General features: G+C 41.5%; 1 protein-coding gene across 1 annotated transcript in view; it reads right to left on the bottom strand.

Annotated features, from left to right (window-relative positions):
• The window catches only part of HIPK1 (homeodomain interacting protein kinase 1), a 25,766-nt gene extending 13,651 nt beyond the window's left edge, over positions 1-12,115 (bottom strand). The window contains 7 exon segments of the mRNA XM_009331928.1: positions 176-338; positions 641-825; positions 1,670-1,756; positions 2,530-2,649; positions 4,937-5,058; positions 10,966-10,967; positions 11,040-12,115. Coding sequence (XP_009330203.1) covers positions 176-338; positions 641-825; positions 1,670-1,756; positions 2,530-2,649; positions 4,937-5,058; positions 10,966-10,967; positions 11,040-12,115 — 1,755 coding nt within the window.
• Positions 12,116-12,608: the final 493 nt, after the last annotated feature.

A 12,608-nucleotide genomic window follows, 5' to 3' on the forward strand; every position in this document is an offset into this window, starting at 1 on the left:
GAAGCAAAGAAACTGCCTTGGCCTGAGTTTTGGAAAATTACATTTCAAGACAAGACTACAAATTCTGGAGAGCAATTTAAATATAGTATTTTGCAGAACAGGATTTGGCCTGAAGGCACAAAATTAGACTACTCCATTTCTTTGATTAGTATAAAACAACTAAAAGATGTTATACCTGATTGTGTACTGTATTGAGCTGGTTGTTAAAACTCATTGTCAGATTTGTGCTTGTATTAGGAGCAACATGTGTCGTGAATGGGCTCTTAATCTGATTCACTGTATCATACATATTAACTCTTCGCTTGCAGATCTCCATATTCTGAAAGCAAGATTTCACACTGAAACAGAATGACAGAAGGAAGATATCAGATATGTAAAAACAGTACAACAGAGACATGACAGATTCCCAACTTTATGCACATGCCTTCAGGTTTAGGTTCTTTTTTTTTTTTTAACCAACAAAGAATATCCTAAAACATGAAAAGGAAGCTTATGAACATTCTATTCCTTATACGTGCCATTGCTATTTTCAGATCAGCCAGAAACTGCAGAAAACACCACTGACAGAAAGCAGAAGAGTGCTGTTCTGTGTTTCCAATAAGTCCTCCTGAAACAAAACAAGAAATCTAAGGAAGCCTACTGATTACTGTGTGGGAAATCCAGTAGATGTGTCATTGTAACAAATGGATGGTTCAAAGTCTTCAGTGGAGTAATTCTCTTATCTGCATCAATTGTCAACATTTTCTTCAACAAATCAATATATTCCCTTCGGTCAGCCTTCTCTGCCAACATGTCAGTCCCTTCTAAGTCTGTAGACATATTCACCTTGAAAATAAAATGAGAGTAGTTCACACAAACATCAAATTAATTGCTACCTAACAATTCAGTAATTTCACATCACGCAGAAATATTTATTAAGCATTTCTGTCTCTTAGCCAGTTTAATTTTAGGTACTACAGTGCTAACACACAGCCTTTCCCTTGCTCATTCTATAAAAGGAAGTCAAACTTACACATAGAATTCTCATCTCAGCACGAAGTTGGTCTGTTCAATAGATATCAGCCAGGCTTCATTCTCCACTGCCTGGCAATATGCCCTCATTTTTTGTGTGGGGCTATAAGGGGCTAGCAAATCAAAATGGCAAGATTCTATATTCTCTGTACAGATGTGAAGTGATGATAACTGCTACAAAAGCAATAGAAAATTGAGACCAACATATTTAAGATTCAAGGCCTCGTGATATTAAAAACATTCAGATATTCCTTCATTTTGCCTCTGAAAATAGAATGAAAAAATAGAACGATCCGTAGTTCCTGTCAACATTTCCAAAGTCCAATAAGAGGCCTAATCCTATAAACACAGCTGGAGGTGCTTAGCTTTCCTACAGCTTGACGACTACTAGCGATAACAGGCTAAGCACACTTGTTGCATCTACCAGATCAAGGCCTACGAAAAAACAAGACATTTCTAACAGCTTCATAATTAACATTTTGATAGTCTTTTAATACAATGATTTCTGATGCAAATTGGCACCATGGCAAACCTACATCAGTGTTCTCAACAGCATGGGGAAGAGGACTGCTCTGACACAGGAGCCTCATTTTTAGAGATCCCAACAGCATATGTAATTAATGTGGTAGTATCTGCATGTTACAAGATCTCCACACACCTGCGCCATATCATCCAAACAGTTGAATATATATTTCCGAGCTTCTTTTGATTTTATTCCTGTCTCCAACTCATGTTCTTCTGGGGTCTATGAAAGAAAGCATTTGTTAATATAAACTGAGATATCGCATATCGATAAAGAAAAAGCAGCAAGAAAAGAGCCAAGCCAGGTGATCTTTTGCCTGCTTTAAGACAAATCACATGCCAGTAGGCCAAACCAGAACAGCCATGGGTTCTCATTTCCTCAACTGGAAAGATCATTCATTTCAAAGCTGAATTAACAACAGGATGACTTCATTTCAAGGCTTCGTTAGGTAATGCTAATGCCAGAACTACTGAAGATTTCTGATTTAGGAAGAGAAGAGGCTATAAATATTTTAAATCTCTCTTTTACAAAGAAGATGACAGGCAAAATCCCCTTCCTTTTGCTGCTCAGCTTTAAAGGCAAATGAAGTGTACATCTGATTCTTTCCTGTCCTCTGCCAATACACAAACAGATTTCTGTTAAACTAACAAACACCATCATGAAATACTCCCTATTTTACTCTTTGTATTGTCAGGAGATGACAACAAGATGACATACTTCACCAAGACTGAGCAGGCCATAATAAGTAACTATTATCTCAATTACTTTAACACCCACTCTTTGCTGGTACTATCATGCACAGCTGCTATTGTTAGATGAGTACCAGGAGGTCTGTACAGTTTCTGAAATGAAATATATAAATCAGCTATATTTGAATGGCATTTCAAATACAATCTTCACACAGAATGTTTTCACAGCACACTAAAACTAAGTGTGAATTTATATCAAGTCCTCAATGAACAAAACAGAATTGGGAATTAAAAAGACAGACAAACCTTTAGCCTCCACAGTGGGTATCCCAAATTTGGATCTCTGTTAAAAAACCTGCTTGTTTTCGTTCCCGCACTGAGAAGATACTCCGCTGGAAGGCCTTGAGTTTGTGAAATGTAACGAATCTAGGAAAGAAAATTAAAAGAATGAGGACTCCCAATATAAAGAACGAGGACTCCCAATATAAAGAACTCATAGCTAATGGAGTAATTATCAGCCAGGTTTGCTCACAGTGAATAGGAAATAACCTGTGAGTAAAGAATGCCCAGATAACTGAAACTGCAAAATTAAAGGGACCTTCTCAAGTGTTTATAAGGACACTTAATTTTTTCAATCCTATTATCTGCAGAAATTTTAGGTTTTAAATACATCTTTCTTATTTTATGGAAACTCTTTTTGCCCAAGTATATGTGAGCAGACTGTAAGCTTTTGAGACATGGATGAAGTAACACCAATAGTCTTCAATATCAGCAATGTAAGAAGCACACATTTTGAGAGAAAAATACCACAGAAGTTATCATGTATGTATATATAATTAAATGCATAAGTATCTAAGCAACATTGCTGTGACTGGCTACATATACTCTAGGCACACAATTTGAGAATAATGTCATGGCAAAGCTCTCACTGACCAAGAAAGCAAGACCAAACCTCTAGTACAACCAGATTCTTACATCCTCAAAAACATTTAATATACTTTACTTTACATGTAACAAAACAAATGGCTCGGAATTTTGGAAAATGCACCTGAATAGTTGTGACAGTATCAGTAAGACACTGGTAAAGAGCTAACAAATAAAAAGGTATGCTCAAAAGGAAAGAAAACAGCAAGTTATGAAAAAACACAATAATAAGCTTTTTAAAATATTCCAAATGTTGCCCAATTGCTAATGCTATTTGCTCTCAAGATGTACTGTGAGAAATGTGACATCACCTTTGTCATGACTCTCCCCTCAAAGGAGAGTCTATTTAAAAGTTTAAGGAAAAACCCTGATAAGACTGATTTATAAAACGAGGACTGCAAACACAGTGTTAAGGTAACCAGGCTTTGTTTGAATTATCGATTATAGGTCCTTTAGCATGTCTCATTTCTTATTTGCAAAACTCTTGCTATTCCACTGTGCCAAAACAGCTGAACATTGCAGGGCATTTAACTCACTGTTATAGCATGTGATCCATATGAATTCATTGACTCACTTTTCATTTATACCAGTGTGGATCTGAAGTGTCTGCAGGTGAGTATTTTTTGTATCTACACAATAGTTCAGCTAAGAGTTCTGCTATTTTCATGAGACATAACTCTTGCTTTACAGCCAAAGGATGTTTAAAAAGATAATTGTAAATCTCATTCCAACCCATGAACTCATTCCTGGAGAGGTCCTCTCAAGTTCTGCCTGAGCTTTCACTTGTTCCTGCAGAATCTCAGAAAATATGAAAGCAAGTCATCCCTATTTTTCAAGGGCAATTCAGATATCAAAATCAACCACATGAAGTCACACCTCATGCTGCCTCACAAAGGACTGCAAAATCCTGTCTATTAAGCAATGGAAAAAGCACCTCCTCCCTGCCCACCTGCATGACTAGATAAGGTTCTCAGAATTACACAAAACGCAGTGTGCAAGGAAACCACCGTGCTGTACCTCAGTAATTTTCTAACTCATTCTGCTCATTAAGGTACCACTGTGTTTCCTTTGGAAATTTACAGTGCTGGGAAGATGTAACACAAGTAAGTTTTCAAACTTAGTAAGTTTTCATGCATTTCATCACATAAGGAAAACTATACCAAGCATTGTAACAAGATACCACCACAAAAACCACAGTGGAAAAGTTACCCTCAAAAAACCTCTGATATAGACTTTTTGCCCTTTTATAGGCAACAGACTAGCCCAGGTAATAATGCTAAGTATCCACAGAAAGAACTAATTAGTTCAAGATGCCTTTTCAGTCTCTTGCCCTTGTATTTCAGAGACAGCTTGGGGCCCACACTTTGCATTAAGAATGAGGGCTGCTGTAGGTATTAACAGGGCAGGAATGATAGGCTTGGAAAAACTGCCCTCACAGTGAAATTACAGAGGGCGTTTCAAGGCAGGACACACACCTCACTTCTGTTTTGACAGAAGGGTATTTCAACAGCTTTTGGGTTTGGAAGCCAGGGGATTAACTGTAAATTGACTCTATATATTGGATGACTACATTCAACTCAAGTTAAAACACACAGAACTCTGTGCTCTCCTGTACAACAACAGAGACGGACAGGCAATGGGAACACCAGAGAGAAAATGAACTTAAGATGACAGACAACAGCGATTTGTAATAGATTAAATTTGACATAGGTACATTGGGTTCCGAGGGTCCGGACACAGATCATCGTGATTTCATTTGAACATCCCCACATCCGCCACGCACTCTCACCTGATCATACTCAGATGCTCCTGGATACAGAGGCCAGCCTAGAAACAGCTCAGCTATCACACAGCCCAGTGACCACATGTCAATAGCTTCACAGAACGGTAAACCCAGTATGATTTCAGGAGCTGTGTTGAGGTGGGGGGGGGGGGGGGGGGGGAAAAAAAAAAAAAAATCTTTGCAAGGTTTGGAGTTCGGATTCTGCACAGATGATCCCAAAGATCGTCTGAGCTAAATCTCAATCTGGGGATTATTCTCCATACAGGATACGCTTGGGTTAGAGGTTGAAAGTGACTATTTTAGTATGGGGGGGGACTTTAAAAAAAAAAAAAAACAAACACAAACATCAAAACACTTCCCTTTTGTTTTTTCCATCCTTAATTAAGGCTAATAAATCTACTTGACTAAAAAAACACACTTTGAAATACAGTTGGCCAAGACAGCTGGTTGTAATCACACAACTTCCAAGTAATCAAACTAACGTGTGGGGGGGGGGGGGGGGAGGGGGGAAAAAAAAAAAAGTAAAATCTTCGACTCTGAAAGCATGCAGTTCTTTCCTATAAATCACTCTGGATAACACCCTCCTTCTCTCCTCCAAGCACAAGTAAGTCTGTGTGAAACTAAGTGATTCACTTTAAAGCAGAAGATGTTTCCTCAAGCAGCCTAACAGATCCCAACCTTTTTATCGCTTAGTGGCATGGCTGGATTCGTTTTATTGCTGTGGTGCCCCCCAACTCCTAGGTGGCCTTTATGCAACTGTGATACGAAGTTACTCCTTCAGCAACCAGTTTAATTAAACCTGACAATATGTATGGGGTGAAGCATCCCTGAGACAGCGCACAACCTACCCTAACAGAATCGCGAAGAAAAGTTATGGCAAATGGTGCTCAGACTTTTCTCAGAAGAAGGTCTCAAGATTCCAGGTAACCAGCTGCAGAAGGCTGCCTGTTTTCACGTGGAAAAGAACAGCATCTGCAGAGCTAGAAAAAGGAGCTCTTCAGAGAGCTGCTCGGTTTCTATCAGTGGGTTTTTATACAAACTTTGTTTGGAAATTTTCGAATTTAAAATGGATGGAGAGAGCACAGCTGGAGATTGTGACTGCTTTGCAAGGTTGTGTTACAGGTTTCTGTGCACTGAACCACACCTAATGCAAAATTTACCTGTCTGGCTTAGCCTTTACGAGAAGGTGATGAAAACAACTCAAACTCCAAGCAGGGTTTGCTTCTGCAACAGGTTGGAATTTCAGGGAGATTTCTGTCTGGAACTGACTCATAACACAAAAGGATGTTTTAGTACAACTCTTCACCTACACGCTGTTCTGAAACAAACCGATGCCGTTCTGTCAGGCTAAATTCTGATCATACATTTGCATACAGCATAAAACCCAAGTGCTGCAAAAACCTTGTGAGTTGGTGTGGGAATTTACTCTGGAAAGTACAGGAAACACGAAAACCTTGATCATCTTTATGCATAACTGACACAAGCACAAAGGAAGACAGAAAAGTCCTAAACTCCTGGCCATCTATTTTCTGATCATGACTCGGGGAGCATGCCCCAGGGCTTGCATGACATTTCTTGTGTTACAGTGTGGATATTTCTGTTGTTAAAAAAGGCTCTGAAACCAGTTCTGATCTTTCTACAGGATTCTAAAAAACAGGGCTTGCATAATGTGCAGGTGTCAATAGATCCGACACTCACCTTCCTCAACTGTTCAACCTGAACGTACCTCCCAACTGTTTGTACATGGCAAGAAGCGACTCTCCAATTAATCACCCTTTGTGTCATGGTGACACAGATACAGCTTTTGTTTTAGGTGACAACACAACTACCATTAGCCAGTCTCCAAAACAAAGGCACTCATCCCAGTTGCCCAGGCACAGCGCCCCTGAGAAGGCACAAGATCTATCAAAAAAAGATAGCTGAACCAGCTGTTTGCTGCAGTGAGGTCATACCTATTCTCTATCGTTCAGCCTTAAAGCAAGGAGGTTCTTCTATTCTGTCTGAGCCCCCCCAAAACAGAGCCATGATATACCTTTAGTAATCAGAATAATAGATTATTTAAGCTAAAACATTCTGACACTCGCTCTACTTGACATTGATCTGTTTCTACCTTCTTGTTTGTCTATCCCTGGCAGTAGTCGACTTTGGAATGGTTTCACATATGTGAAAATATAAAATGATTATGCAAATATGGTAAGTATCTGATATTTGAATGCTGAATGTCCTGCTAAACATTTATATTTTAAAGAACTATGCTAGAATAGATCCAACTTTCTATAGGCTAACAGGTGCAAACGAGAGGAATCCGTTTCTGTAGTACTTTGGTCTTCACAAGCAGAGCAAGTATGATGCAGTCATTCACACAGGATTTTCAGAACCCCATGTGCTGCTGGTCTACTAGTCATCATCAACAAACTGTACCGATCCTCTTGATTACCCTACTTACGCAGGAATTTCCAATTCAGATATGACAGGTTTGGGTCCTATAAGGAACGCTGCATGCATAAGTTTCCTTGGTTTGGACTGGCAAACAAACTAAACTAAGTGGCTTGTGGAATAAGCAGAGCACGCTAATCCTTTATGAGTGCATTACAAAAATCCCACCAATTCCATTGGAAAGAGAGATCAGTGGCAACGAAGGCTGGATGTGATAGTTTGTTAGTCTTTAACTACATGCTGGAATAGACTTAGGTATTCCAAAACCTCAATACCAAAATGATAGCAAGTTGAACTCTATGCATTTTATTCCCCAAAACTAAATAAATGAACTTCTCACAAGCCACCTGATCTCATTCTGATTGCAGGACAGAGCTCGTAAATCAGAATCTCTCTCATCTCCTTTTACGCCACTATAATTAGCCTTATGAGATGTGAGTTGAAACAGGACAACAGGCAGAGGTCACTTTCATAGCTGGTCTGTCAAGAGATTAAAGTGATTTTATGATCTTAAGCTCTTTGAAATAGAAATCAACAACATTCTTTCTTTGCATACATGCTTGCCAAACTCTGACTCCCGAAGTTGGCAAATATGCTCAGGCACTCTCAGAAGAGAGAGGATTCACAGCAGTAGCGGAAAAACTCAAGACTTACTTTTAGCATTTCAAAACACACCATGTTTTACACATGGGTCTTCAGCCCTCCCCCTTGTGAAGAATGATGGTAACATGAAGCTTGTATAACTGCAACTAGCAATGCAGTGAATAACATGATCACCACTCAGAGCTGGATTAGCAAGATTTGGCAGCATGCACTGCTGCTTCCCAGGCCAACATGACTGGGACAGAAGTAGGTCATGTAGCCCAAAGCAGAGGTAAGAAACAGATACTACTGCACTCTGCAAGCTCCCTCTACACTCAGTGCCACCTTCTCATGGTCCAAATTGTTCAGTCCTTCAGCTTAGTATCTTCAATTTGCTAGGCGCCTCTACACTGACCCACAGGAAACATCAGGAGGTAGGGATCTGAGTAAGACTCGCATGATGGCTGTACTTACATATAACATAGGACACAAGTAAACCTCACTCTCTGAACAGCAGGGAGATCAGTCCTCCCAGGGATTTTTCACTTCTGCAAGCTGTCTGCTTCCTTCTATTGTTTATCCTCCCCAGGGAGAACAAAAGCATCCATACCCTTCTGCACCTCATGTAACAAGCGTATATTCTGGTTTTCAGGTCAGGAATTACTGCTAATAGATCTCAGGACTGTCATAGAAACTACTCACTGCACAGAAGCATGACTGCCAGCCAGTTTACTCCTAGTCCATGCCTGGCTTCAGAGCCAAAGAATTCTTCATGGGCACTTCTACTCACACTTTAAGTCAACCATGTCATGGCAGCAAAACTGCCCTTCTTGACTGGGGTTACACTGCAGAGGCAGCAGTAATGCCTGTGGAGAGAGGGAACCTGCCTCAGCCCTAACACGCTTGCGCTGACAAACCCAATACTACATCCCAACTGGATGTATAGCTCCAGCAGTGTCACTGAGACCGATGCAAGTTGTCCAACTGCCAGAAGTACAATCAGAACCTGGAGTGAGCAGGGCTGTTGGACACGATGACCTCCAGCAGCACTGAGCATAATTAATACAGGAAGTTTTTTTTCCTTCAGGGTATATGTATCAGAAAATTCACCTTACAGTACCCGAGTCCGGCTGGTTTAGATGTCTCTACAGGAGACAGAGGTTACATAAGTGCCAGTAACAGGTATTAAAAACAAAAAAGTGAACACAGAATGAGAAGTTTATTTTTAATAGCTGACAGAGAACCAAAAGAACAATTGTCTATACTGTTTTATTAAACACAGCATTGAAAAAATTTCCAACTTTGAACTCATCTGAACACTAATTTAATGTGAATATGGTTAAAGCAATCCAGTTCTCCCACAATAAGCTGGTTTCTATACCATCTCCATAAGTTCCTAGATTATGGATTTTAGTAATCATCACCATTAAACTAATTACATATCACTAAATATTAGATTTCCACATCACAGCATTCTTAACTTCAGTCAAGCAGACAGTCTTAAACACCATCTAATCTCAGGTTATTTGCCTTTCTGGCAGCGTCAGTCACTCCGCGTCAGGGAGGCGGAAGTGGCTTGGAGTTCAGTGCTGCACACAAAGATGAAGCGGACAGCTTCCTTCCCAGCAGACCCTTTAAGATACTTATCATCCCTTGCTGCTTTTGCCTCAGCCAAATCTGGTTTTTGCAATATCAGAAACTGGAAAGCACTATATGCCTCCCCAAACTGCTTTGCTTACATGTGTTGCAAGTCAGAGCAGATTCTTGATCAGCAGTCACCTCTTTCAATGCAAGAACAACAAAATGAGTAACGCATTTTAGACAGCGAGCATTTTAACAGAGCTATGGTGCATAGAGGACTACTGTGTTACAAAAAATAACAATCAATAGTTTAGAATTGGAAAGATTGGTGCCAACAAGCTGAGTGAAGATCGTGAGGAATGGATTAAGAAAAGATTAAGAAAGAAACAGCACAGAAAGCTGGTACTTGGTGTTAGAGGGAGTTAAAAAAAACCCAACAAAAAAACCGAAAGGGGGCAAGGATACAGGGAGTATGAGGAACGAACAGAACAAGCCTACAACAAGCCAGGGCTTTAAACTGAAGCTAGGTGGACGGGAAAGACATCAAACAGGGCAGAGACACAGGGTGGGGTGGAGTGTCTCAAGTCCTCTGTCTCGTCCCAGCTGGATGGACTAGATACTAGTTAAGTTTTGCGTCAAGTGAGCTCACATTCCACTGAAAGCAACCCTGACACACAGCACAGACTTTTTTCATGTCCCTTTGATGCCAGAAGTTCTTTCTGCATCCATTTATTGAAGTCTACTGCTACTTATATTGAAATATACACACTATTTACAGAACCAAGCTGGAGGAATAATTGAAAGAAAAAGCACAGCTTGCTTTAGCTCCACAGTTTCTGAGTCTCGACATTTTTGCCCAGAGTTTATTTTTAATTCTTAGACAGGAGTAGGGTAGAAGCCATTTCTACATTTTGCTAAGGGAAGCAGAGATCTAGCTCATCCCCATTTCAAAAGAGCTACAGGTCTCATGAAAGCGTGACTTACCGAGGGTTGATACAGGAAGTCATGTGCTCATGAAGTGGGTTCAGACAAAGACGGAACCAGAAGAAACAGGATAAAAAGAAATGGGCATCCCTTTGACTTCTCTCCCTTCTAAATGAGCATGGTTAATGGACTAGTTTCCGATCACGGCAAATAATCCAAAATGCTGTATTAGTAGCGTACTGCTTCCCCAGTTTGCTATTTCACACATGGTCACAAACTAGCGACAGGGTAAAGTCAACTTACTGCACTAATCTGGGGTAAAAGGAAGGTACTGGACTGCATATTATGTCACACTTGCAAAGCAGAAGTTCTGTTTATTTACATACAAATTTCAGAAGAAATCTCCAGGAAACATGCAGAACAGTGGATAGGCTGATCATTTCCTCCTCCCCCTCAGCTGGGATTACACCTAATGGCGGAAGAGTTAAGTATTTGTAGAAGCAAACCCCTACCCCTAGCACCCCATCAGGATTAGCTTTTCTTTGCTCGCGCAGCGTATGAAAGTGAGCATTGCATCAGTACTTACCTGTAATAGCGCGACTGCAAATAAGTGGAGCACACTGCTTTAGACACGTGACTGGCTGAACCAAAGTCTATCACCTTCACTCTGTAGGGCTGGCGCGCAGGATCCACCAGCATGATGTTTTCTGGTTTCAAATCAGCATGTATCAGACCCAAGCTCTTTAACTTCATCAAGGCAGTAGCCACTTGCTGCAGAATTGGCCGGATGTATTTCAGGGGCAATGGACTGAACTTATTTTGCTTTAAGAAATCATATAAGTTCTGTTCTAGCATCTCAAATACAAGGCATGTATGATTCTTGTGTTGAAAGCACTCATAGGAGCGAACAAAGTTATATTCGTCAGCATTCTCACTGCTCAAGCGAGAGAGGATGCTCACCTCTATCTGGCCCTGCCTAGCATAGGAAGGATGGTTCTTCAGAATTTTGATGGCTACAATCTCCTTCGTGCTACGTTTCCAGCATTTCGCCACCTGCCCAAACGTCCCTCGGCCCAGGAATTCCAAAACCTCGTAGCTGTTTGTCATAGAGCACAGGATCTCATGCTGGACCAGTTGATAATCCCCTTCACCACTGGAACTGCTGCTTTTAGTGGTTACCGTGGTGGTTGTGGCCGCAGCACCCACCGCAGGTCTGTTTTGCAGCATGAGAGGTGGATGTTCCTCAATTATCTGCACACTACCGTTGCTGTCGACCTCTTCACTTTTCCTTTTTAATCCACATTTTTGGTATGGTTCCAGTAAAGAAACGTTGCTCCTGTGTGTTAGGGTTTGGCTGTTCTGGAAGGACGCTGTTGCACTGCTGCCTGTGCTGTCGGCTGCTGTAACCACAATGTGCTCGACTGATGGAGCAGGGAGAAGGAGGTTCTGATCGTAAGCAGAGATGCTGAAATTGGCTACCTGATGAGAGGAGCTTGCTTGCCCTTGAGCTGCTGGGAGGTTTTTGCTGTGGGTATAATACTTGTCACTACTGCTCTGTCCTGAAACATCCCAGACAGAGGGCTCCACTTTCAGTTTCTTGGCACTGCAGAAGGCACTCGAGGATACTGACGGAGGGGAGAACACCTGCAGCTGTGAGGCCATACCTGAAAAGGGAGAGGAGAACTCATTAGGACCGCTTAGTGGCAGCAGGTTGCAATGGAACAAGATCCTCCATCCGCACAAGAAACAGAACGACAAGTATTTTTCTAAGCACCGTATGGTGCCTATCACCTAGGAAGGAAACCTTTTGAACTGCTGATGCTAAGGGCATCCACAGAGCAAGGCTCTCCGGTGGAATGACTGCATTTTACCTCACTGCCTGTAGCATACGAAGCAGACAGCTCCTTAGCCAGCTTTCGAAAGGCGAAAGAGATCCCAGCACAAGATGGGAAAACAGCACTGAAGAACGGAAGACGGCACGGAAGCGGGAAGACGCTGAGAAAATTAAGAGCACTTTCCCCCCCCCGCGCCCAGGCCCGTTCCCCCCGCAACTGTAAAAACAGAGTCAACGTGGAGTCTAAGCCGGACAAGTCAAACTCCTCATCGGAAGCTGCTCCGGCAGAGCACGCCGCAGGGGCAGGGGCAGCGCCCGACG

Source organism: Pygoscelis adeliae, unplaced genomic scaffold, assembly GCF_000699105.1.
Source record: "Pygoscelis adeliae isolate BGI_AS28 unplaced genomic scaffold, ASM69910v1 Scaffold189, whole genome shotgun sequence".
Taxonomy (NCBI): Eukaryota; Metazoa; Chordata; class Aves; order Sphenisciformes; family Spheniscidae; genus Pygoscelis; species Pygoscelis adeliae.